This window comes from Pseudopodoces humilis, chromosome 8, assembly GCF_049639895.1.
Source record: "Pseudopodoces humilis isolate 2021_Gansu_Grassland_sample_001 chromosome 8, ASM4963989v1, whole genome shotgun sequence".
In the NCBI taxonomy this organism is placed as follows: Eukaryota; Metazoa; Chordata; class Aves; order Passeriformes; family Paridae; genus Pseudopodoces; species Pseudopodoces humilis.
Genome location: NC_142207.1, coordinates 23,956,813 through 23,983,801, shown reverse-complemented (window position 1 = coordinate 23,983,801; position 26,989 = coordinate 23,956,813). Strand labels below are relative to the sequence as shown.

Here is a 26,989-nt window from a genome sequence, read left to right as displayed (position 1 = left end):
TTGTGTTGGGTTCTGGCTGTGAATAACCTTCTCCGGTCTACAGGTCCCTCTGAAGTGGAAGAAGTTATGTACTGGAAATATCTCCCATGCATATGGTTATTTCTGTGTAGGAGATGAGCTCCCAGAGTATTTCATCTGCCCACTTCATTTCCCTGAGAAAATTTTTTAACGCTACTTTTCCATTCCATTGATATGCAATGCACTGTGTAAAATACCAAGTAAATATGGTTGCTAAGAGCCTTATTTGTTGCATGTGGTAGGCTAATTTAAATTGAATTAAGGCTTTAGAGAACTGAGGAGGTTGGTCTTAAAACCCCATTTGCTACAATTATCCTTACACATTTGAACATAATTGTACTTAGGCCAAAGAAATATGTAGAAAAACATGAAAGTGGTTTTATGATAGAACAGTACTTTCCAAGTTTATGAATTTGTTTTTCAAATATAACTGTAATTTTGTGATTTAAATATTTTGATTAGGTCAAATCAAATATTGTATGCACCCAATGAAAATAATATATAGTATATATATATGAAATATATTATTATCACAGAATCAGCTGAGTTGGGACACACAACTGCTGGCCCTGCATGGGACATTCCCAGGAGTCACCCCAATGAGTCACAATGCCTGACAGCATTGTCCAAACACTTCTAGAACTCTGTCAGTCTTGGTGCTGGGACTGTTTCCCTGGGCATCTCATTCCAGTGCCCAAACACCCTCTGGTTTAAGAATCCTTGTCTGATGTCCAGCCTAAATCTCCCCTAACACCACTTCAAGCCATTCCCTTGGGTTCTGTCCCTGGGCACCGCAGTAGAGATCAGCATCTGCCCTTCCTCTTCTCCTCACAAGGAAGTTGTGACTGCAGTGAGGTGTCCCCTCAGTCTCCTCTTCATGTAACATTTGCATATTTTATGTATGCTCATTCATGTCATAAATATGATCTTTTTCTGAAAGTAGTTATCTTAATGCTGAATCAATTTCACTGCACTTTTTATCTAAATGCTCGTTTCACAATTTTTCCTGCATATAAAGATTATATAATGAAAGTTGTGTAACAATAATGGTATATCCTAATTCCAGAAATCTTAATCTTACATGATACAAAACTGTAGATTTATTCTATGCAGAGATAGCACACAGAAAGAAGGAAAATACATATGATTTAAGCATCCATTTTACAGCTCTGCACTGTTACTGGTAAGGTTTTCATTTCACTCCAGTGCTTTATCTACTCTGTATGGTTAAATTCAGCGGTGTCAGAAGTGTTCTTGTCAGCAGAGTTTAGGAAAAATCTCGTATTCAAGGAGTTTATCTGTGTAAGTGTATTGCTGCAGAGACATGAGTTGATGCATTACAAAATCCCCTTTGGGTGTATCCATGTTTGTACTGTAAAACAAAGTTCTCAAAACTAAAAGTTTAAAGCACACTTAGGAACATTTGGATTTTTCTACTGCCACAGGCAGTGCCCTTCCTCTGGTATAATGATGAATTTACTATAAGCACAGACACAACAGACTTCCATATTAGCTCACACTAATAAGAATACAAATTCTGCAGCAAAAACATACTGGGGGCTTAAATAAAAATTAAAGACAATGAACTGAAACAAAATCAGTATACCATGGGTATAAAATAATACAATTAACCACCTAAGCATGGAAAAATTATAGTAAAACAACACAAAAAGTTATATATATATATATATATATATATATATATATATATATATATGTTAGAGACTGAGGTGTAATAGTAATGTCACAAAGTAATTGGAAATTTCTTTGATGATGGTTAAAATGTTCTCTCTGACTTTCTGGAAGGTATAAGCCATTTTTTAGCAATTTAGCAAGCTGTAAAAACATAAAACCAGTCATTGTTAAATACATTCTAAGGCCAGATTTTCTTAAAACAAGACGAGATGGAGTGATGGTCCTTTCCTCTACATTGTTGTGTTGGATCCAATGTTTCAGTTAGAAAATAAAGTCACTAAATTTGATAGAATTATCACACTGATGTTTTTATTCTTTTTTTTTTTTCCACAGATTAAGATGCTTGGTAAAGCAGCTGGAGAAGGGTGACATTAATGTGGTGGATTTAAAAAAGAATATTGAATATGCAGCATCTGTGCTGGAGGCAGTTTATATTGATGAAACCAGGTAAGTCTGAGGGGGGGAAAAAATTGCAAATTGTATTTTAGAAGTTTGGTCTTTGCATGAAATTGTCTCTGACATGAGCTGAAGGTCTGTGCACATCAAAAGTGTATGTGGCTCTTGGGTCTTTTAGTGACAGAGTTAAAGCAAGCAAGATTCCAAAGGTCAGATGTACACTGTTGTCTGGAAAGAAATGCTCCCAGAAATGAGTCAGAATAGCTGGTCAGTAAATACACAAATGAATGAAAAGCTGTGATTTATTTATAATGTTTGATGCTTAGTTTGTGTTTATTGTTGGCAGTATTACTGGCAATCATGTGGGTTATCTTCAATTAAAATAGAAGTTCGAAGTATTTGGCCTCTTGAAAGAGTTCTAAGATATGGACCGTATTGATATTACTGGGGTTTTTTCCGCAGGCTAGCCTTTCTAAGTTTTTTCTAAGCAGAATGGTCTTGCAAAGATGCCAATACCTCCTTGGTACTGCTGCAGTGTGCAGTGTGTATCTCAGTTCTACATATAAGAATTATTTAATGGACACTCTCTGTGGTGTGTGCCCACCCCTTGCAAATCTATGTAGCTGATACAGTGCTTGAAGTCCTGCTTCAGAGAAAGAGCACTTATTGTTCCTCCATACACCTCCCAAACACTGGGATTAAATGGCTGTAGTATTCATAGCTCTCTGTGAGAATTAGTGCCAGGACCAGGAAAATAAATTGAGATTTACCTAGTTTCTAAACTGAGCAGCTTCTGTGGAAATGAATAGTAGTGTCACAATGAGGAATCCAGTCTTACTGGCTCTGTGTGGGAATATCAAGGAAAATAGCAGGCATTTCATGCACAGAGAAAACAGCTACCACTGAAAATACATAGGCTCTGGCAGCAACAGGTGCATTGGTTTTGCTGTAAGCAAATCTTTAAATAAACTAATTGCCCTCATAGAACTTGACAGCAAGGTTATTAAACTACCCAAAAGAAAACAAACATATGTAATTTTATAGTGATTTGCAAGATTTTCATAGTCCTCTGATTATTTTCTTAATTCTAGGGCCACTGTTACCTCCTAATGGTGACTATTTTCAAAAATTCTACTTCAGTGTATCAATAAGATTTTTCTTTTCTGGAGCTCATTGCACAATGATATTTAATCATGTTTATTTATTGCATCCAGAATGTTACAAAATATTCTGACTTTTCACTGTACTAAGTCGGGATATACTTGAGACAAGTATGTTGTTTTGCTCTTCCTTATAAAGATATGCATTGAACATACATTTTTTGTATATCCTTCTGTACCTATATCTGTATTTATGAAGTATATATATATATAGAAATGTAAGTCAAATTCTGCTATAAGTAATAGTTAAAATTGAGACTGTAATGAAACCCAGTTTTCTGCTTTTATTCTTTTAATTTTAATGGTTTTTACTTCACTATTGTGCATTCCTATTGTTCCTTTTGGTTTACAGTATTTGATTTTGGTTGTAATTGCTCTTGCTTGGACTAATGTAGTCTCCATTAAATTCAGGATCAGTATGATAAGTTTTTTAACCTGGTGGTCTTTGTGTTAATTTTATCCTAGAAATGTAGACTGACCCTCCACATCTTATTTGGACAATGTTACGTATGGTTCTATTTCAAATTTTGACACTTCCCCACTAAAAACAATTGTAAACCTTAATCTGTAAGATTTGTAATTTACTAAAAACTGTAAATTCTAAATTTATTGTGAGGCCAGGAAACACTGTAGTTGCCACTGGTACTTTCATAGTAGATTCTTCTGCATGGCAAGCTGCAAAGATAATTATGTTTAAAATAGCATGGCCATTATTCTGTAATCAAAGTCTACACTCAGAAAAATAAGCACACAAAGTTCTTTTGAGCTCCTGGGAAGTCAGTTCTTAAGGAACAAAGCAGTGTATCACTGAGTCAAATGAAGGCTGAGTTAGCTTGTGTGGTTGCATTTGTCCTTGTTCCTTCCAAGGAATCCAGGTTCTTTGTCTTGCACAAAGCTACTTCTGTGGGAGTCTGGAACTGAGTTAATTGCCCTCATTAGTAGATTAGAAATAATAGTTTAGATCATAAGCAAAATGGCCTGTTCCTGCTGAGCCTCAACATGCCATTTTATACATCATAAAGTTCAAATAACTTCAGTAAGTTTCTTGCATATGAATTGCTGTTCAGTCAGTGTCAGCAGCTCATGTGAAAATACCCATGCTTTCTGTTTTAAGCATTGTATTTATCCCTGAATTTTGTCCTGATGAATTTACTGACCCATTGCTAAAGTATCCAAGCAGAGGAAGACCTCAGCTTCAACCAGCAATCTAAACTTGAATTCTGTTTATGGTATTCTCCCCCACTTTTCTGGGCAACAGACCTCAATATCAGCTGAGGGAAAGGTCTTTTAAATATCTCTATGGACAGGAATAGCAATCTCTACAGATTAGGAATAGCAATAAACAGTTTGTGACTTGATTCGTCTTAAGTCATCTTTCTGTTATGAAATACATATGCTATGAAACAGGATGATAAAATGCCCCTGACAATGGCCCCTCACCTATTACAGAAGGACTTTCTGCAATTCTTCACAGGCACAGAGAAGAAAAAAACAAAAAGTCAAAACTAAGGTAAATTAAGAGATCTAAGTATGACGTATCTCACAGAACATGGTCAATAATGTAGCCAAGGATCAAGGAAGAACCTGGTCTGTTCCACAGCTCCAGGAAACCATTTGTGATACTTAAAAATTAAATCTCTGGCATTATTCTGGCAGAACCACTTTTCTCTTTATAAACCTGAGGGTTTTTTCAGTGAGTAGTCCCAATTTGTTCCAGTAGAAAATACTTATTTTTTTCCCCCCATATACTTAATTTGAGTTTCTTGAAAAGCCTGTATCATATTATAAAGTTGTGTGTGCACATGGAAGGACATTCAAACACATACACTGATGGCATGTTGAATCTTCATTTAAAGTGCAACAATCAGCTGCAAATAGCTGTAGAATTCACACCATTTAGCAGAGGATGAAATATTTTTTTCAGGTCCTCTGACTTTCCCTTTGTCTGCTCCGGTGTTTCTCTACACTGAGCATTTTTTGTGACTATTTTCACATACTCATTTCCATTCTTGAGTTTTCTAAAACTCTATGGAGCTGGATTAGGGCAAAAGTAGAGGAACAACACAACAGATTTTATTTATAAAGTTCTGAGAGTAGTTCTCTTAGAAAGAGGGATAGGCAATAGGGATAACCTTCCAAAAAATTGGTTTGGAAATCAGAGGAAAAATTGATTTGGGCCAGTGACTGTCAATATCTCTATAAAAAGTTCTGAGCTGATGGAAAGTTGGAAAGACCAGACATGAAGTAAGTTCTGCTTTCCTATGAGCTTCATGATCTGTGGTCCCAAGTCACTCAATAAACTTGCTTAACAATCTCCTTTTCAGACTGCTGCATCTTTCAGTGCTGCACCAAACTCTTCCATGGAAGAGATCAAACACCCTGGTGGCTGAAGCAGAGCTTCACCATCAGCTGAAAATAACCAGGAGACTCTCACAGTTCCAGCCCTCAGAAGATTTGCTCTGTGGAAGAAGTTCAGATTTACTCAATAGGTGTTATAAATAATTCTGACAAATCTTGCAGAATTTTCTCCATTAGTACCTGCCACTTGGCTCAAGGCAATGGAAGATAGATATTTAGAGTCAAACAGGAAATAAATACAGCCTGATAATTCAGTCATGACAGCTGTTCTGTTCCTTGTAAATGCAGCTCTTTGTTCACACTAACTGAAACGAAAGTAAGTCAAATAAAATCTAGATGGAAGTTATAAGATGAAAGGAAAAAAATAATTCCAAGCTAAATAACAACAACAACAACAACAACAACGACAATAATAATAATAATAATAATAATCATCCTTATTGTGGAGACTACTTTTATGTTGTTCTGCATAAAATCAGAATAGTTTATTCCAATTATATTTTATTTTTAAATGCCTTAGTATTTTGGAAAATATACTTGATTTCAGGAGGATATTTATGTATGCAGTTGCAGTTCCATACAGGGTTTTTGTTTGTTTCAGGCTGTATAATCCCCTTTTAATAAGGCTTTAACTGCTTGAGAACATTTGACTTAAAAGAGACTGCATTTCTGTAATACATGAAGCAGCTCTGTATGATATAGCTGGTGGGTTTTTTGAGCATCTTTGATTCAACAAGGCACAATGACAAATACAGGCTCATGAGGAAAAAAGGAAATGTCATTACAGGTGACATTGTAGCAATGTATATTTGCATGAGAGCTCTGGAAATAGTGAATGTATTTCAATGTATACAATGGCAGACATGACTCTTAATAAAAAGTACTTATTTAGAAAAAAAAGTACTCATTGTTATATGTATCATGTTAGCTAAAAATGAAGTCATTGAAACTGGACTTTGTGACTGCTGTTGTAATAAACACCTTGGACTAAACTGAATTTCCAGCAGTGTGCTACTCCAGAAACCCTCCAAATATTTCTGTGGTTTTGCGATTTAAACAGGGACAAACACATCCTTAATTTTGGGCAAAAAGGAAACAGTTTAAATTAGTTTAAATTGCAAGACAAATCATCTCACCAAATGTTTGTGCTACCCTTCAAGCACACCACAGAAATATGTGTGATAGGAACACTTAAGTGTGTATCTTTGCCACGCGAGGTCCAAGGAAGCAGGAAGGAACAAACGCTCGACTGGATACTCGCGCCCCCAGAGCTGTGTGTTGTGGAAGTGGGAATGGAGTTTAGCAATAACCCAACAGCTAAATTAAATTCTCCTGTTTCCTGGAGATTCTGAGATGAAGAATGGTCAGTATAGTCTGTTCTTGGGCAGCTTTCAGTGCACAGTTTGGGTTATGTTTGCAAGCTGGAGAAGGCTGTTCCCTGGTATTTTCAAGTTTTGCAGTACTGCAACAGAACCCAGGTCCATGTCAGCTGCTCTATCTTAGGCTAGGAATTAATATCTCAAAAAATAATAAATTAGGATGATACTTACTTGGTAACCCTGTGCTTTCTTTCACTCTCTTCCAGGCATCAATATATGTTTAGGAACTGCCTATTTTAAATGAGAGCCAAAGTCAGTGAAGGACCCACCTTTCATCTTATAAAATATAATTTTCACAAGCTGTATTTTAGTGTTAGTATTGCAAGGCTCTGAGCTAGCGCTCCATAAGTTGCTGCTGAGCATCTCACAGCAGGAAACTGTTCCTTGACATTACAGGACCATTGGCACTTTGTTCTCACCTGTAGCACACCAGATGGAGCTGACTGTGAGTCAGAGTTTCACTGGCTGTAAGGCTCTGGTTAGGGAAGGAATTGTGCCAATTCAGACACCCATAGCTATTCAGGGGCACCAGCAGAGATGGTCACACCAGCAAAATGTCTTTGATGGTGCAAGGTTGAGAAACTTAAATTTTCTTACATCAAAGATATGTGCATATTTTTTAAAAACGTTGATCCTCAATCTCTCAATCTGAAAAGACAGATTAATTTGTTCATTTATACATGAAGGTGGATGTTTCATTCACAGAACAGTAGGCCATTCAGTCAATTATGTAATTTATTTTGGAAGATCTAGAACATATTTCTCCTGAAAATTACCTTTTTGGGAAAAATGTATGAATATTAAAGAACATACTCTGCCTAATGCCAAGGATAGAACAAGTGGAATGGGCTGCTCTATTTGGTAATTATTTGCCAGATGAAAAATATGGTCTGTGTGATTACTCTCTCAGCTGGCCTAGCTGGGGAGATATTTGAAGTGGCAATTATTTAAGCATGAAGTTAAATTTTAATCTTGAATATTCAGTCAAGTTTGCTGTGCATGTATTGCTGTCCTCCATAGCGAACCCATGGTTAAATGTACTTTGCCTGAACAGAAAAATGTACCATTTGAAGTAAATCATTCAGTTTATCCATTAAGGGAATCTACAATTGATACTTTTGCAAAAGCTGCTATTGAGAAAAAGCTTATTGTGTTGAGATTAATTCAGTACATTCCACCCTTATAAAAGCTTAAAATAAGCCTTTGAAATCTTTTGTACTGAGCTAACGTGTTTTTCTTTTGGTTTCATTGGTTTTTTTCCTGAGAGGAAGGCTTACAAAAGCATTCTAGTTATATAAAAAATGCATTTGAAATCACTGAAAATCTATTAAATTCTGATTAAACCTTCTCAGTTCAGTTAGGGTGTTTAATAAATGGCCAGCATCCCTTTTCCAAAGTTATTGAATTTTTCTGTTTCAAAGTTTTTGGTGTTAATTTCTTGGTCATCCCCTGAATTAGTCCCTGCCCTGTAGAACTTCCAGAATACCATATCAAAGCAACTGGAGAGGAGAGGAGAGGAAAAAGAGAGATAACACTGTCTCACAGCTGTACTCTGAAAAATGATATTTTTTGGTTATGCATGTCCTGAGCCAATCCCTAAGATTGTTGTTGGCCTTTGGTATATAACTCTGCATTTCTGAATAGGCAGTACATATCAACAAGTGAACACTTCAGTAAGAATGGTCCTTCCTGCATTGCTTCTCTTTTGTTGTAATAACTGCACTTATTCCAAATTATTTTCTGTTTATTTTTATTAATGCTAATTCTTCATTTGAGGACAATTCTTCTAAGAATGTGCTAATTTTATGAGTACAACACGTTGGTAAAATCACAATTTCCTGTGGAAAGACCTTTATGTACTAAAAATGGCCCAAAATGGCCCCCATTCATTTTTGCAACTTGTTTGTCCTTAGTGGGAGTCCAGAGGACCTTTTAGTGGATGTAAGTGGAAGTTGTAATGGACTATAGAGCATGGAAATATTGATTGAATATATTGACTCATGCTTACTCAGGAAGATAGGGAGATAATAGAACTAAATAATTGGTAAAAATGTGAACTGACGATTTAGACTGTAAATTCTGCATTCTAGATCTAGGAGAGAACTTTCTTTAATTCACTCTTAAGGGCTTGATTAATTCACTAATTGGCAAAGAGGTAGTACCACCTTCTCAACCTCTTCTCTGGAAATCTTTCACTACCTCTGTTAGGCAGCATGACTGATCAACAAAGATGTACTTTTTTTTTCTCATAGCCATTATCTAATTTTATTTTTTTTTTAATTTTCTTTTCTTTCTTCTCCTCCATAGTACATCTGATATATTCCTCAGGGAATAGAAATACATTTCTGACTAGTGCTTTACTATATTTAAAATTCTGATTAAATGAAAAAGAGAGCTAGAAATTATCACTACTTGAATTTTGAAAAATTATTCTTGGCAAAAAAACACAGTACTGTGACAAGAAGATCAGGTTATTAGTTACTATGACTGCAGTATTAATTGATTGCTAAGCTGAAATGCCATGGGACATGTCTTGCTTATTCCCACAACTGTCAATGAAAGTTCTACTCATGGAATGAATAGAATTAAATAACCCAAGCCTCCCCCTTTCCTTCCCACGCATATCTCTTCCTCGTATTGCATCTACTTAACAGGCTAATGATATATGAGCAAAATATGTGTATGTGACCCTGGAATTCTGACTTTAAATTGAAAAAAAAGTATTTTCTGTGCCACATTTTGGTAGAGCTCTTTTTGTTGTTTTGTTTTCTAGCATTTTTCTGTGTTCCTTCATGTTATGAAAGAAAAATTAAAGCGTGTGTCTTGGCCTCTATTAGTGTATATATATTTATTTAATTCAGCTGGGATATTTGAGTTCATGCCTCCTGGTTGAATGACATTTATCTCAGCAGAGTTTTACTTAAGACTGATTGTGGAGCAACTATCTAGCTTTAGAATGCCCACAGTCTCTGATCTTCAGGTTGGTTGATTTGGAGGCTGAGGCTATGGGCCTTGTAGTCACTCCATTCCAAACACTTGCTAAGCCAGTGGCTGTATAGTTTGGCAGCTATAATCACGTGTCCATTAATTTTTCCAATGCCATTTTTGAACCTATGTGGCAGTTTATATGTCTTGAAATGTCACAAAATTATATTGCAGTTTACAAATTACATTTTGCAATTTGCAATTACAAGTTAGATTGTAAAATCTTGCAAAAAGCCTTGTAATAATTCATAAGAAGTTCAGTGGTTTGATTGTGTGCCTTTGTTTTGAACCTGTCTTTTGATTTTATTTGATCTTCATCCCCTTTATTTTTTTTTTTAAAGGCATAGAATGCTAGAATGGGTTGGAGTGTGATGAATGACTAGCCCTTGTTTCCTCTCCTTAAATGTTGATTCAATTAGGCACCTGAAAGAAGCTAATCCTTTTTGAGAAGTTATTAATCTTATGTGATGATGAATCTGCAAAATTTTTTGCTTGCAAAATAATTCTGTGTTGCAGTTGCTTTCCTAGTTATTTAAGTTAGGAGCAGAACCACTGAAACTCTCTCTCCTCCCTGGGATGTTGTTCAGCTATCTCTCATCAGAGAGCAGTGGCCTCATGAAAAGTACAGATTAAATGAACACTTATTTCAAATACTACTTTCTCTGTTCCATCTTCATGAAGTAATTCCGCTTACTGTCATTTACAGACTGAAGTAGTCCTCCTACTTTACAGACGAATGGTTAGAAAGATTAGAGAAACTGCAGTGTGTCTTGCTAGTCTTAATTTGTACTCCAGCGGCTCATATCTGCAGAGCTCAGAGCTTGATCCCAAATTTAGATCTGCATCCGATTATAGCAAACTGATGTAGAACTCTGATTCCTGTTGCACAGGTGGAATATGTGGAATATCCCGGCAGCATGCTCTGAGGCAGCCTAATGCTTATGGTCCTCTAATTGTGGGAATATCTGCATCTCATTTGAATAACAGCTGGAATAACTACAAAAATATATTTTAGGGATTGTAAGGTTTTTTCCTTGTTATACTAAAAACATATCAAATGTCAAATATTCCTCAGAATTATAAACGTACTGATTTCTTCAGGGATATTTAATAGTGTTAGACTAGCATGGATTGAAATAGACTACAACATAGGTTTAAGTTTAGGCTATAAAGCAAATTTATAGCCTTTGAATTTTGGCCAGTCTCAGCCTTGGTTCAGTTTTGCAAGATGATTTGCTCAAATCCTTTCCTTCACACAAGTCCTGCTCTTCCAAATTAAGTTTCTGATTTGTTGAAAGTTTCAAAATTCGTGTTCATTCTGCTCTTCTTATACTCCATGTTAAAGAGCCTTCCTAGCTTGATAATTCTATGCCTCTGAAAAATAGGAATGTTTCTACTCTTCCTTCAGTAAACTGGGGAAACATGAGGGGTGCATTTAACGTTTTTTTTAAACCCACTTAAAGTATCTCACTGTCAGCTAGATGGGCTGCTGAAACTGAGCACAAATATGCTACTCTCACTGTTCACCAATCATTTATATGATTCTTCTGACATGCTTCCTATTTGGCATCTTCCCATAATCCCTCAGATAGCATTAAATTTATGTGGAGATTCTTTTGAACTATACCACACTCAGGCTTTCCTTATTCATCCATATTTCAGAAAGGCAGCACTAGAGAATAGACCTAATCAAATAATGTCTGCAATTCAATTGGTACCACTTTCAAGAAAATATTTTGAAAGGGTGGCATGCTTTGCATATATTCAGGTCATCCTAACTCTGGGGTTTCTTGCATAACTGAATGAAGTAAAAATTGATATCAGACTAAATAAGGGACTTGTTTCCTGGAAACCCCAGTAGTCTGACTGATAAGGGCAAATAACTGCACGAAAAAGATCTATAGAAGTGTGGAATGGAAGTGTTCAGTATGTTTAAAGAGTTACATGTTTCCTCTAAATAAACTGATGACCTCTAATTCACTTTTGTCGAAGTGAAGTTTCTTTTTAATACTTCTGTTTTGCAAGAGCTATATATAACTTTTCTAGCTTTTTGAACTGCTAACAGCTGAAAGCTGACTTGCAATCCAATCATGTATAATATCTTTACTGCTATGACTTTGTTACCCTGCCGTCAATAGGAATACAGATGTCTACATAGAAGGAATTAATTCTCTTCAATAAAGGAATTAATTGTCTTTAAAGCTTTTATTGTGATGGAATAGCATGATGAGCATGTGTACAGGGTGTTCATTGACATTCATTCACCACATCATTGCTATGTAGCACCACTTACTTTTGCAAGTAGCAAAACAATTCTTGTACCATTTTGGAGGACAGATCAATAGATCAAAGGTGTTCTCAGTTATAGCAACAACCCTGCTGACATTTCTGTCAGTTACTATTTCAGAAGCCTTCTTGGGATTTTATAGCTCATTGATTACTCTTCAATCCACCACAGCTCTGACAACTTAGTAGAAAAATCTTTTCTTGTCTTCAGCTGAGTAACTTGAATTTTGTTGTCTTTTACCTTCTGAAATGTGAGCAGTGGGAGAGAGAAACAATATCTGCTGTGTACAGCTTCCCCTTGGTCTCAGTCCATCTGCCAGAGAGAACGATTTGTGACAAGCTGAGTTGGTCCTACAGTCAACCTAAGCTCCTCTTAAATCAAGCTTTTTAGCTGTTCACCTGTCTGTACTCTTGTTAGGTCCGAGGTCTTGTTGGTTACCTTCTATAAATTTTTTTGTAGGAAACTTTTAGACACTGAAGATGAACTCTCTGACATCCAGTCAGATTCGGTCCCGCTGGAAGTGCGGGACTGGTTAGCTTCTACATTCACGAGAGAAATGGGAATAGTGAAGAGGAGACCTGAGGAAAAGCCCAAATTCCGAAGCATTGTGCACGCTGTACAGGCTGGGATTTTTGTAGAAAGGTGAGAGCTTTGTTTTCTTGTTACAGCAAGTACTGCATTTAACCACAGTGTTTGCCACTGAAGACCCTTCAAATGGTGGGATGAACCTGAAGCAAATCTTTGTGCCACAATTGGTGTTTCAATTTCTGCAGTCATTCCATTTTTCTATACAGAATTCCAGATGAAACCTTGGAAAATTCCAGGGATGAATTCAATGGCTTTGTAACTTCTATACTAAATTGTATCAAAGACTGTTCTAACATTACAGAGTAATATACTTGCAAAGGGGCTTTTCTCATGACTTCGTAAAAGATTACTTAAATCTTTGGGGTCAGACCCTTAAATAGATTCATGTTATTTCACAAACTCTGAAAGAAAAATTTAAAAAAGATAAATTGTTCCAATATGTTTTCAAAAAATACTATTTCTTAATATTTTATTTGTTCTTCTAGGATGTACCGAAAAACTTCAAGCATGGTTGGTTTGGCTTATCCAGCAGAAGTGATAGTCACATTTAAGGTGAAAGAAGTTTAATCATTGTGAAATTTGAATGTATTTGCACTTGTGTTTAGTGATGTTTAGGGTCAAATGAGTATTTTTCTACTGGACATACCCTAGCCATAGTTTGTACTACAGAACTGGGCACAAGCAACAGAGAGAATAACAGTTCAAAATTCAAAAATAACACATGATTCTGATTAATTCCGATTTCGTTTAGATCCTACTAGAGCAATAGAATGAAATTTTTATGGAAGTTCTTATAGAAATTTGAGACAGTTTTATCAGCTCCCAGTGGTATCGTAATCAGCATCTCAGACAGCAGCATTTGTTTCCTTTTTAGGAAAGAAAAAGGAGATAGTATTGAGATAGAACCAACAAAAGAAGCTGAAGCTTATGGAACAAGTACAGTGTTTGCTGTAAATTTAAGGTATTACTCTAGTTCAGCCAAAAGATGATCTTTTATAGTAAGCTAAGTTCCTATGTCTTTGAATGCAATTAAAAACTAGTATTTCTTGAGAAAGGAACACCTCAATTTTTCCCCTGAAAGCCAAACAATTATATTATTCTCATATTGCTTTATGTTTAATGACATCAGTGTTAATGCCATTGCATAATAGCCTACTTGAAGGGTGATATTCAGAGTAGCTCCATAGACAATTTGTGCTGAGAAAGTTAAACCTGAAAGATTAAGACCTTTGATTCAAAGCATGCAAAGTGGCCTCAGTCATGTTGCAAGTATTTTATTCAGAACTGACACAATTGTTTTCATCGTTAATATTGATGTAGTCATTAATGTGTTATCTACATTAGGAATTTGAAAGAGTTGGATAATAGAACCACCAAACTCTCCCTTTTCCCTCTAAATGCTAGCCAAATGTATGGAAATGCAATGCTTTTTTTTTTGTTTTCCTTTTCCCTCATCTACAGGATGTTGATAAGTGGTCTTTTGATGTATTTGCCCTTAATGAAGCAAGTGGAGAGCACAGTCTGAAATTTATGATGTATGAGCTGTTAACCCGATACGACCTTTTGAGCCGTTTCAAGGTCAGGAACTAACCACAAATAAAAATATGTATGCAAAAATTCATGTGTCAAATTTAAAATACAAGAAAACCAGTATTAAAATGTTTTTTTAATTGTGCAATGCAGTATAGAATTTCAAAGAATATGGCAAATGAAATATTATAGAATGCCAATAGTTCTACCAAATGAAACTACACCCAGAACATGCAAATTTTTATGCAACCCAAAAAATGGAAATCTATGTAGACCCTTTTTATGTCACTTGTGTTACCTAAATAGATTATGTATTCAGAGTATTTACTTAGCAGGTCTGAACCAGTGTCCTACCTTTATTGACCAAAAATTACTAAAAAGGCAGAAAACTAATTAGTCCTAAATACTTTTTTCATGGTCTGGATCATGATATGTTGATTACCACTGCACAGGGGCTTCAGCTGAACCTTCCTCTCCTAAATGACCTGGGGGGATATATAAAGATAAAAATTACTTTTCCAAGATGTTTGTAGGGTTTTGCAATACAATATGGAGTCCTTATAGCCAGCTTTGAAAGGCTGAGGTAGAAAAATGGATCAAAATTATAAATTTATTGTTATAGTACCAAATGGAAGTTTTCTTATAGTTTCAAAATCTCTTCACTGCAAAAACTCTGTGTTCCTTTTGAAGAGGCTGTCTCACCCTGAAGTTTCTTGAATATTTTAATTTTAGGCTGGCAATGCAGCTTTTTCCAGCAGGCTTTATTTTCTTGAAGTCAGAACCACACCAGGGCAACCATTATAACACAGGCATGAAGTACACAGTGCTAGTGGCAGAGTGGGCTTAAACCCATTCTCAGCCCCATTGTTTAAGCTGCAGGGGTTTTAAATAAATAAATAATTATTAAGGGATATGTAATTTCATTAAATGGGTTCAGTGGTTTATCCCCAGGCAGCAAATAAGTACCACACAACCACTCACTTGCTCACTCCTTTCCCCAGAAGGATGGGGGAAAGAGAATTGGAGGCGTAAAAGTGAGAAAACTTGTGGGTTGAGATATGTACAGTTTAATAATGATGGTGATAATAATAATAATATAGAAAATTAATATTTAAGAGAGACATAGAACCCAAGAAGAAAGGCTGCAAATGAAGGCAGTTTCTCAGCAGCAGCCGCTGAGCGCTGCCCAGGCAGTCCCCAGGCAGCAGTGCCCAGCCAGGCTCCCCCAGCCTGGTGCTGGTGACCATGAGGCCGCATGGAGCGTCGTCCCCTGGGTCAGCAGGGCCAGCTGTCCTGGCTGGGTCCCTTCCCAGCTTCTTGTGCAACCCAGGCTACCCAGTGGTGGGTGGGATGGGGAGCAGAAAAGGCCTTGACTCTGCAGTCTCTGCTCAGCAGTAACTAAAACATCCTGGAGTTATCAGCTCTGTTTACAGCAAAAATCCAAAACATTGACCCACACCAGCAACTATGAAGGAAATTAACTCTATCCCTGCCAAAACCAGCACAATGCAAAATAAGTGGGACCAGCTAGTACCTGTACTTCACACATTGCCTGGAGGAAGGAAAGTCTTACTATGACATTCAAGCAAACCTTGTCTCAAGCAAGCAAGGTAAAACTGGTAAAGGAGATACTTGTATTGTTAGACTCCAGTTTGTCATGTCTGTATTATACATGCAATCTATGAATCCCAGACAGATGCATGAAAGATGCAGAAAGATGCAGAAATATGCAGAAAGATGACAGATGCAGACAGACATGCATTGAAAACCTTTTGGTTGATAGCTCTGCAGCCTCTTGTGCATGGTGTATGTAGAGAGATATACATCTACAGAAATTGTGTGGAGATTCACTGGTGCATGTATGATATCAGACCTTTACATTTTAAATTTTTCTTTTATTGTTTGCCCACTGGATCCCATGGTATATTATTTGTGATTCATTTATTGTATTCTTGACTTTGCAGCTGTCGCAGAAAAATATCAATTATTTTAATGTTTTTTTGTCTGTAGATCCCTGTTCCCAATCTTATTTCTTTTGCTGAAGCTCTTGAAGTTGGTTACAGCAAATACAAAAATCCCTATCACAATTTGATCCATGCAGCTGATGTTACTCAAACTGTGCATTACATAATGATTCACACTGGTATCATGGTAAGAAGTATTGTGAAGTTCAATTTACAATTTTTTCTCAGACTCTGCTGTTTTGAATAAATGTGTACATGTTTCTTTTCTAAAAGGAAAAAGCTCGGCTGAAAATCTTGCGGCAAGAGATACAAGAACTACTGTTCAGGCTGTGAACTTTATTTCATTTTAACAGTTCTTCCAGGCTGAACTTCTCTCAATGCAGAAGGAAAGAGGAAGGGAAAAAACCATCCTTAAATCCTTTTTGCTTTTCATCGCCTGGATTTAGGTATTTTAGATCATATTTAATGAGATAGATTTTCAGGAGTGGGCAGGTGAGAATTTTTTACTTTCACATCAGAGCATGGGAGGTGTGATCAGGGAAGGAAGCTTTAGTATCTGCCGAGGTCCTGGCTGTTGAAAGATGTACTGAATCAGTGCAGGCTTAGAATTATATCATCATCGAATGGCTTGGGTTGAAGGGACCTCCAAGACAACTCAGTTTCAACCACCCTGACATAGGCAAGGACATCTTCCTCTAGACAAGGCTGCTCAAGGCCCCATCCAGCCTGGCCTTAAACTCTGAAAACTTCTTTTCCTTTCAGTTTTTAACCTTCTTTAGCACTGCTCTTGCATACTCCATGTGCCTTTAGTAGGCAGGCTATTGTATTTGCCTTAAAATATCTCAGTATTTTTAATTATTTGTTGGGGAATTGAAATGAATCTGTTCATTTTTATTTCTAAACATCTATCTTAAATTTAATACCTGCAGCAGAATTCTCTTCACTATCAGCTTGCTAGACAAAAGTAAACACTGACTAAACCTAAATGGACATTCCTGTCGATGGCTTTTTGATAATTTGTCTTCATTGTGAATATAGTTGTTTAAAAAACCCCAATGCACCAAAGAACAAACAACAGATGAAACAGCTGGGAAGAAATAGTGTCTGATTTCTGTTTGCAGAGCTGTGAAACAATTCCAGAAGACTCTGGAAAGGAAAAATTTAGAACTGACTGGATATTTTTGCTCCTATATATACACAATAAATGACAGTCAATCACTTTTGTTAAACTTCTTCTCACTTAAAATGCCCTTGGCTTCAGGGTGGGCAAGGAAAGGTCCCCAGACCTTGCACGTTTTCACTCCACTGTTTGAAGGAAGTATTTTGCTTGTAAGTGTTTAAAGCTATATTTTATCTCTAATACTACTTCTTAAGTGAAACCTGGAGTCTTCACCAGCCAAGATTCCTTTTCAGATTGAGAAGTTTTCTTGAGAAAGCACTTCCATATCGGACTGAAGAAGAGGCTAGATAGCTCTTGCCAAGAGGAGTCCAAACGTTGGTGTACACAGTATTCACCTGTTAAAATAATATTTTAGTAAAAGAAAATTCTTGAAGATATTATATTAACTGCAAGAGTTAAGTGATGTGAGCCTTGTCTTTCTTGCAGGTTTACACCTGGATCAGGAGCTTACCAGGAGGAAAATCCTTTTGTTTTATTATAAACATCCCTCTGCCCTTAAAAAAAAAATTTAAAAATTCAGATTTTCCTTGTGATACCAGGACAAAGTTCCAACTTCCAGAACTGTCCTAGTAATTTTGGGATGTTTAGCCATTGATTGAACCACTTTGAAAGACACTTTGTGTATCTCTGAACACTGAACAAAGGAATCTGTATCATATTTGTATATCTGCTATTTCACTGCATGCACATGACTGTGAGAAAGACCTTTCCAGCACAAGTATTACAGTATTAGCATCTTAACCTTAACTGCCTTAGATGTGATTTGGACAACTATTTTCAAAAAAGTTTAGACGTTACTGCTGCAAAATCTCATTAATATTGCAACAAAGCTACAAAATATTTCTGTAAAATTAGTCCATGTTTAATTCACATTTTAATTACCAAATTATGATATTGAATTGTGATATTGCTCTGCCTGTGACAGGGGGGATTGGAATTAGATGATCTTTAGGGTCCCTTCTAACCCTAACCATTCTATGACTCTCTGGTGCTGTAGTACTGGAAAGTTCTTGGAAAGAAATCTAACTAGGACACCACTTAGTCAAGAGTGCCTTCAAACAGATGTACTTGCCAGGCAGAAGGAACATTTATGGAAATCAGTGTTTGAAAGAGGGCCTAGTGATTCTGCAGCTTGCAAAGTATTTCTCTCCCAAATGTCACTTGTAATTTGAGAAAGCATCAGTATCATGAAAACGTTCTATTTAACTTGCTGGATTTTTTTTTCCTGTTGCGTGGTTAACCCTCCAGTACCCTACTCAATAACAATTTGGAATTTGCTTCTCAAGCCAACAGTTTTCAGAGCATGACCGTTGTAAAACTTCTTTTAAACTCTGCTGTATTTCTAATAAATACCTGGATTAGAATAAATCTGATGCAATACTAGATCGAGTTCATCTGAGGTTTTTGTTTGTTTGTTTGTTTTTGAGATTGATTTGAAATTTGAGGGGTTTGTGTTTTCATTGTCTCTTAAGGACTTAGTACTGACTCCAAATCTTGCAGAGTTTCTGTCTTCGTCGTTTATTTCTGAAACACATACTGAAGCAAACATTTCCAAAATCTGGGGCTTAGAAAATCTTTTTTTCATGATTCCTGTTGTTGAGGTCATATGTTTTATACCTTTTATAGGAAGCTGGAAAACAACGATATTTCCACATTTGCCAAAAAAATTTGGCTAATCAGAGTTTATGCTTCTCCACAAGCCCCTAGAGAGATTCTGGTGAAGAATAAGACATATTCAGAGCTGCTGTTAAAGAAATAAAATAATCACTATATTTTTCAAAAGTTGCTGTCTATCTTAAGAAAGAAGATCCAGCCACCTCAGATCAATGTGTTAGAATGTTAGATATCACAGATGGCAGACAGTCTATTAACCTTCCCGAGAGATTAAATCCCAGATGATGCAACTGAAATGTATAACTCAAGCTTGCATTTATGAAGTTTTCATCTTTATAAAGATTTAAGAATCCAAGTCCCAGGGAATACATCTTGTAAAGAACTTTTGAGTCATCGATCATCTTCCCACCATCCCTTTTCTCCTCCCACATACCTGTATTGCTCAAAGTAAAGGAAAAATGTCTTTACTGCCAATAAGTGCATTGTGAGACTTCATTTCTTACTCAGTTTTTAATCCATCATTGTAAAAAAAAAAAGTTTCAAACAGAAGCCATAAGTTGAAATGTATCTATTTACATATAAGCAATGCATATATTTCTATAGAAGACACAATTTATATTAGCTATGACATCCGCAAGATATAGTATCTTTCAAGAGGGAGGAACGTTTCAGCTCTTCTCAGTCTTGCAGACCCCCATCTACTTGTTTTTCCCTCTCCCTTTCAGAAACACACTTATAAACTGCCTCCATAAGAGTTTTACTCTACTTCCTTAGAAATCCTTTAGCTAAAGTAGTTCTCTGGTTCTCTGATTTAATTACTGATTTCAATTTTGACTATACTAGTGTGAGTAGAATACTTGCTCTTCTCTATTAATGTATGAAATCTCTGTGTACCATAGATATAGCCTCTGAGGAATGTTCTTCTGCTTATGAATACATTGTTTAACAACTCTTATTTGCTACAAAAGCTGACCTTTGAAAAGGCATCTTAAAGAAAAGTTTATGTTTTAGCTTTCATTACACTTGCTGTGTTTCTGTTCTATTTGGTATGTTGAAAACATTGTGAGAGCCAAGACTGGTCATGGCCTGGTTCCTTGTGACACACAATATGATGAAGGTCATTGTTTCCATTTTTAGAACTGCTTACAGTACATTCTCATTCCTCTGTCTGTGACCTTTCTAAATCTATACTGCTTCACCAACAGCCAGCACTTGATCCTCAGCAGCCCTATTTTGTCACTGAACGACCTATTTAATTATTCTCACTTTGCTAATGAATCTTGACTCTTTTCTTTCTTCTTCTTTGAAAGGAGAGCTACTATTGGCAGCTTTTAGTACATGTGACAGCCTATACATTTCATATCCATTCATACACACGTGTGTGCATATTCGGTGCATGAAGTTGAGATTATTCTTTCATCCTTTAGTACAGAAGCTTACTTGTACACCAAAACCATCTGAAATATGTGTGGAAATGCTTGACTAGCATTTGACTTAATCAGTCCTATGACTGTGGGGGTTAATTATTATGTGATTTTTCTGCCCCCATCTTTAGATGGAGTAAATTTTCTCCTCAAGGACTTTTTGTCATTCAAGAAATAGAATTTGAAAGATGACAACAGAGGTTATTTTACAAACTGAGCCATACAGAACAGCCTTATTTAGCAAGAGTTATAGAAGGGCTCAAAACTCCAGGATCTGCATTATTTTGTATACATGACCTACATTACCTTTTGTTCTGTGTAACTGTATACTAACTGCATACTAGCCTCAAGCACTTTTTTTTTTGTATCAGTACAAAATATGATAAAATTTAGAACAGAAAAATCTCCCATGGGCCTAATTTTAGTGCTGTGTACACTGGTAGAATATAGATAATGCTAATTTTGTACCTTCAATTCATAATTTACTGTATATATAGTTTACTAAAAGAAAAATTATAACCTAAACTTCATATAAGTTTTGTTTTAGATTAATATACTGTAATTTGGCAAGTGCCATGTGTGGGCCAACAGATTAGATACTCTAAGGAGTTGCAAAGTGAACTGTGTAATTCTTTTGATAACTTCTTGTATTTTTGGCGGCCAATATTTACTTTGCTAGTGACCATAAGGATGTTAACTTGGTCTCAGAGAAATCACAAGGACTGATTTTATCGTGTAGTACTGAAGTGTTATGGATATATAGTTATCTGGAGTAAGACAAGAGGAAAGTTTATTTAATTTGAAGGTAATGCAAAACATTTTCAGTACTGTAGGGTTTAATCTAAGGCTGTTATCGAAAATGTGACTATGATTTGTTTTTCATTTATCAGCACTGGCTCACAGAACTGGAAATTTTAGCAATGATCTTTGCAGCTGCTGTCCATGACTATGAACATACTGGGACCACAAACAATTTTCATATTCAGACAAGGTAAGTGGTGCAGTCTCCTAAGAGTCATATCTGGAGTTTGCAGTTCATTCAGTTCTTTGCTGAACTGTTTCATAACTCTTACTAATAAAGCCAGGAAGTAGCCAGGTCAGTCCTGGTTTTACAAATTGCTTCCTCAACCTCTGTCCAGTTAATGGGATCAGTCACATGATCAAAAACTGTGGAAAAGTAATAAGATAGCTCCATAATGTCTGAAATAATTCCATTTTGGAGCTGATATGTCAAGAGAAAGTTTGAAAAGGTTCAGAACATGCAAAACATGGGCTTGAAATCCCTTCATCCCTCTATTTGCTCTCTTGAATTCTGGTACTACTGACTCAAAAACTTATACTGTATCCCCATAAAAATGCCTCTTCACTCACAGCAATGTGCTTACATTTTGTTTCACCTTGTGTACTAAACTTAGAGGGTCCTGGTGCAGAGGGAGAAATTTTCAAGTACAGCTTTAGAAATACCTACCATGAGCTGTCTCCTAGCATGTTTTGAAAGCAACTTCAGTTGATATGAAAAATCTAAGAAATAATGCAGTTTGAAAGTTAGGCTAGCTGTGTTCTCCCGCAGGTGCAGCATGTCATTCTAGCTGCTGGTCCTGTACAACAGCATATAGTTCTCTCCCTTCAAATATTTCCATCTTACCAATGAGAAAAAATTATGCATCTGATGCTTAACCTAGTACAAACCATCTTATTTTTCTCTTACACTAAGCTAAGCGTTGTTTTTAGTATCCTCAGTTGAGGAGTTTGCTTTAGCTGCTGTTTAAAAAAAAAAAAAAAATCAACCTAGCACTGGCATATTCTAACAAAACAGCTCAGTGCTAGAAACGTTATTACTTTGAACACAAGCATCCTCACACTCACTTATATGGATCAACTGCCCAATGATTGCATTTAAATTAAATCTATAACATAGTTTTTCTCCAAGACGTGGCTTTCAGTAATGAAAAATGATAGATTTGCAGCTGAAATAAGGACACAATCATTTTCTCCCTCAGCACAGTCTGGCTAAAAATAAACTTCAGTTTGTAGTTCCAAGTTTATATTAGTTTTCTATTTTTGTCCTTAATATTTTGCTATGAAGTGCTGCAAGAGCGGAAAACTAATTTAGCTGATAGCCTTTGAATTTTACTCAGGCATACTTGCAAACAGGTATTTGTTATGTGATATAGCTCCTTCTTCTCTCCTTGTGTAACTTGGCCCTGATGTGGCATCCCAGTCTGTCATTCCAAGTGTCTTGCCTGAGGAAAACTGATGGAATGGCTGCCAAAATCATAGCAAATCTTAGCACTGCTTAAACCTAGTCATAAATAGCTATGTTGATCAAAGTGTGCTTCATAAACATATGTGATTGGCATAACACAGATTTTCCCATTATTTTACTTAGATTATGGGTGTAAACATATTGATTATTTAGGCTGGCTATGGTTTGTTCCCTCTAAATTATTTAGATTCCATGGTAGCATACATGACAATATATACTGCTGCTCAACAGAACAAGAGGTTGAATTTAGCTTACTTATGTCAGAGTAAGCTGCACTGCTAAATCAACACACCTTTCTTCTTGTCACTGGACCAAATTGAAATGTTCAGGAATAATTTTATCAGGATAGAATTGTGGCAAAGAGATGACTCCTGAGATTGCCTAGGAGGTCAGATTAGGTCTTGGGGAAACTACTTCCCCGAGAATTAACGATGTTTGAAGCAAAGTATGATAAATCCACACCACAGCAAAATTTGTGAATGTCTCAGTGTAATTTTGGAATTGTGCATTAGTCTTTGATTAAGAAGGAAAGGATACTATTAAGTGTGCTAATATTATGGTGCAAGTCTGTCTTTAGGAAGCACTTGAGTGCTTCCAAACTGCATCTTAGCATCTCTACCATCCCACTGTAATGAAGCTCAAGGTTTCTCTGTTCTTCTGAGAAAAGATGGTAGTTTTTTAAAACATATGAAATTGAAACTTTTTAATACTTTATTATTTACAGTATCATCTTTTAATGAGTAGCATGGGCCAAAGCACATCTCTCAGAGCAGGGGGAGTAACTTCTTAATACCCATGCTATGTGTGGAGCCCTGCTGTCGGTGAACACATTGCATTTTCAATGCTTGTATCATGTACTTTTGTAGCCTAATTAAAGCATATCTGATGCTCTGCAATCCTATCTACAGTCAAGAAGCTCAAAGATCTCATGAGTTTTTCCCACAGTTAGGTCATATCAATAACACATCACACATTTTAAAATATGCCTTTCCCACAGTGTATACAATGGTGTAATGATAATTTTTAATGCATTTAAGATGGAAAATTTATCAGTATTTGATATAAGCATCATTTGATACATCTATATCTATCTCTATATATGTATATATAGTCAATATTTCTCATAGAGAACACATAATCCTGCCTTTCCCAGTGCCATCTATTACACTATTACAAAATCTGCTTTTTTTTTCTCCACACCAGGTCAGATGTTGCTATATTGTACAATGATCGATCTGTTCTTGAAAATCATCATGTAAGTGCTGCTTATAGACTCATGCAGGAAGAAGAGATGAACATCCTGGCTAATCTAAACAAAGATGACTGGAGGTAAGACTTGCTGTGACATTCAAAAATGCTTCCAGTATTTAAAAATAATAAAAACCACCAGGCCTTCCCTGTGGAGTTTATTTTAAGAGTTCAAATTACAGGAAGTTGACAGTGGAAAGAGTAATGGATATTTATAGCCTAGGGAAGGCTGCTGTGGTGCTAAGTACAGTTTGGGAGAGTCCGTGTAATTTTCCAAGTGAGGCTGTGCGTTTCTGAGGCTCAGTGCTGGAGTGTGTGGAGAGCCTCAGGTGAGATAGCTCCTCAGGAAAACCAAAATGCTGTCTGAGCTGGGTTGTCCTTGTCCAACATAACCAGTGGGTTGAAATCACAGTGCAGAGTCACTCTGCTGCCAGCTTGAGCACTACTGCTCCTGGGATTTCAGCATAGTCACATCTCAGTTAAGCATTAAAAAAAGAGTTGTGTGGACAGTCCAAAAATAATAAAGGACCAGAAGTGCTACAGGGATTTATTTTTCTTCTTAATTTTAGTGAAATTACTGAAGAAAATTTGGCCAGCTGAAAGAATAAGTATCCTAATTGATATATCACAAATAATAAGACCTGCAAGCCTAAAATTCAGGTAGTAGATTAAGACTCTCTCCATTATTAAAAAGGAAATGTTATCTTTGTATATCATTGATGGATACATACTGTATTTAAAATATGAATCTTCTGTGTTTTTCTGTAAACACAGATATTATTCAACAGCTCTAAAAAATCCCATGCAGACAGGTGGACTGTGAAGTTCAAAGAAATATATTCTGCTAGGAGGTCTCTCACTGTGAATGATGCTACCATGAATAACAAAGCTAAACTCTGCTTTATTTGGATTTTCACAAAATACAAACTTAAAATATATTTATGAAGGAATATATGAGCATCAGATCAAATTTTGCCAAGGTGTATATTTACAGATGTACTGATTTACATGGTAGATTTACATGATTTTACTTATTTACATGATGATAAGCCCCTAAATAAAGCATTTATTGAATATAAGTCTCCTGGCCATCCTGGATTTCAATTAATCATTATTCTGTACCTGTTTTAAAAAAATATTAAAGAAATTTATACATTTTTTATTTAAAGTGAGAAAGGAAGCATACATTTTTTATTTCTTTTAAAAGAATTCTTCTCAGAGGATACTCATTTAGATTTAATTATCAGAAAGTTTGTGTTGATCATTTACTTCTGGAGAAATTTCTCCAAAAGTAAATTGTAAACTTCATTTATAACTATCTACACACCTAGATTTTCAATGCCAACAAGAGCCAGCCTTACTCCTCTTGAAATTATTTTGGGCCTGGTAGTTTTGGGGTTTATTGGTCTCTGTGACCCTATTGTTGTTTTTCCTAGCTATTGAGTATAGACAAGATTATTGTGCCAGTACACAGCCATCAGAAACTCATATTCTGTCTTTTAACACCATCATTTCAGAGGGAAAATTATTTTCAACTCTTCAGACATACTGCCTTGAGTATGTTTTTTTGAAGTGGTGCTGTTATATTGCATCCTACCAGAGGGCGCTTCCGAGTAGAAAGGGGCTGCAATTCTTCAGCTGAATTTCAATCCAGGATGTTCCAAGGATGGCTTGAAAACACTTATATTCATCTCCAGTCCTGGCTTCTTCATCACTGGTGACCATCATTAATCAGTATAGTCTGAGAATCCCTGCAGCAACACACAATGGCTCCAGCTGATAGAAATCTGCCTGCCAGCTAGGACAGTTTATCCCAGTCATTCCTTTTTATTATGCCACTGAGGAGAAGAGTAATAGGATGAAACCCAAATATTTGCAAATGGAAGGAGGAACCTGTGATTTTCAGGTTGTGATGTTCATATATACTGTTCTGGTGGACTGCAGACAAAAGAAAAGGGGGAACGTGATAGGCTCTCTTCACACTTTTGAAGCACACTCTTCTTTGCATAGATTGTTTGGGAAGGTCTTCCCACAGTTCTTTGTCCAGGTTTTCCCACAGTTCTTTGTCCAGTTCAGTTGTGGATTGTTTTCTATAACTTTTGTTGCATTTTATTTCTCTGTGGTTTTTGAATCTGTGATAATCTACCACATTCTTTTGGAACTTGCTCAATCACACAATGGCTCTGTTTACACTTCCTTTTCCATCTCTTCTCACTGTAACTTGATTATGTTTTCCTAGAAGATCTTACTTGAGTTTTGCTTTTTTTTTTTGTGTAGAGTGGCTACACAGATTCTATTATATGCAGCCAGTTTGAAGCTGGTGACATTTGGCAACCAGTGAAAAGGAGAATTTATCAACTCTTTTTGGGCATATTCAGTAAAATGTAGAAGAAATGTATGAATTGACTAATAAGCTAAAGAAGCTAAACTAGGACATTCAGTTCCATGTTTTGTCACTTAGCTCAGCAATTACAGTCTGTACTTTGAAGCAAGCAGTAAATTCCAAAGTGCTGGTCTGTGCCAACCTGCACAACCTGTTGCAGTGTGATACATCAGTTTAGAGGGTCAGTCATGGAAATGACAGTTTCCTGGAATTAATTTCTAATATCCAGAAATTCCTGTTACCTCGTCATTTCATGGGTGCAATGATGGATCTGGTAGCCGCTTAACAAACTCTTCAATTTTCTTATTATTACTTGTGTGAGCTTCTTGGATTTATACTGAAATTCATGCTGTTAAACTAACAGGTTTGATGGCTGCACTGAATCAAGTTGGCAGTAAATTGAAATGATAATCTGTTCAACTTTTTAATGTACTTCCTGGCACTGATTAATTTCTTTACTTCTGTCATATCTATTTTCTTTAGTTGCAGCAATTTCAATTTTCAAAAATTTAAC

The 26,989-nt window shown here is 36.2% G+C and overlaps 1 protein-coding gene across 7 annotated transcripts in view; it reads left to right on the top strand.

The window, feature by feature from the left end:
* PDE1A (phosphodiesterase 1A) overlaps positions 1-26,989 on the top strand; it is a 207,822-nt gene that overhangs the window by 152,398 nt on the left and 28,435 nt on the right. For 6 of the 7 annotated variants that reach the window (XM_088058458.1, XM_088058460.1, XM_088058459.1 and 3 more), the window contains 7 exons: positions 2,047-2,160; positions 12,738-12,920; positions 13,352-13,418; positions 14,328-14,444; positions 16,407-16,547; positions 21,469-21,569; positions 24,048-24,173. In XM_088058458.1, the coding sequence (XP_087914584.1) occupies positions 2,047-2,160; positions 12,738-12,920; positions 13,352-13,418; positions 14,328-14,444; positions 16,407-16,547; positions 21,469-21,569; positions 24,048-24,173 (849 nt within the window). The remainder of the gene's footprint in view (positions 1-2,046; positions 2,161-12,737; positions 12,921-13,351; positions 13,419-14,327; positions 14,445-16,406; positions 16,548-21,468; positions 21,570-24,047; positions 24,174-26,989) is intronic. The other variant, XM_088058463.1, reaches the window with a different exon arrangement.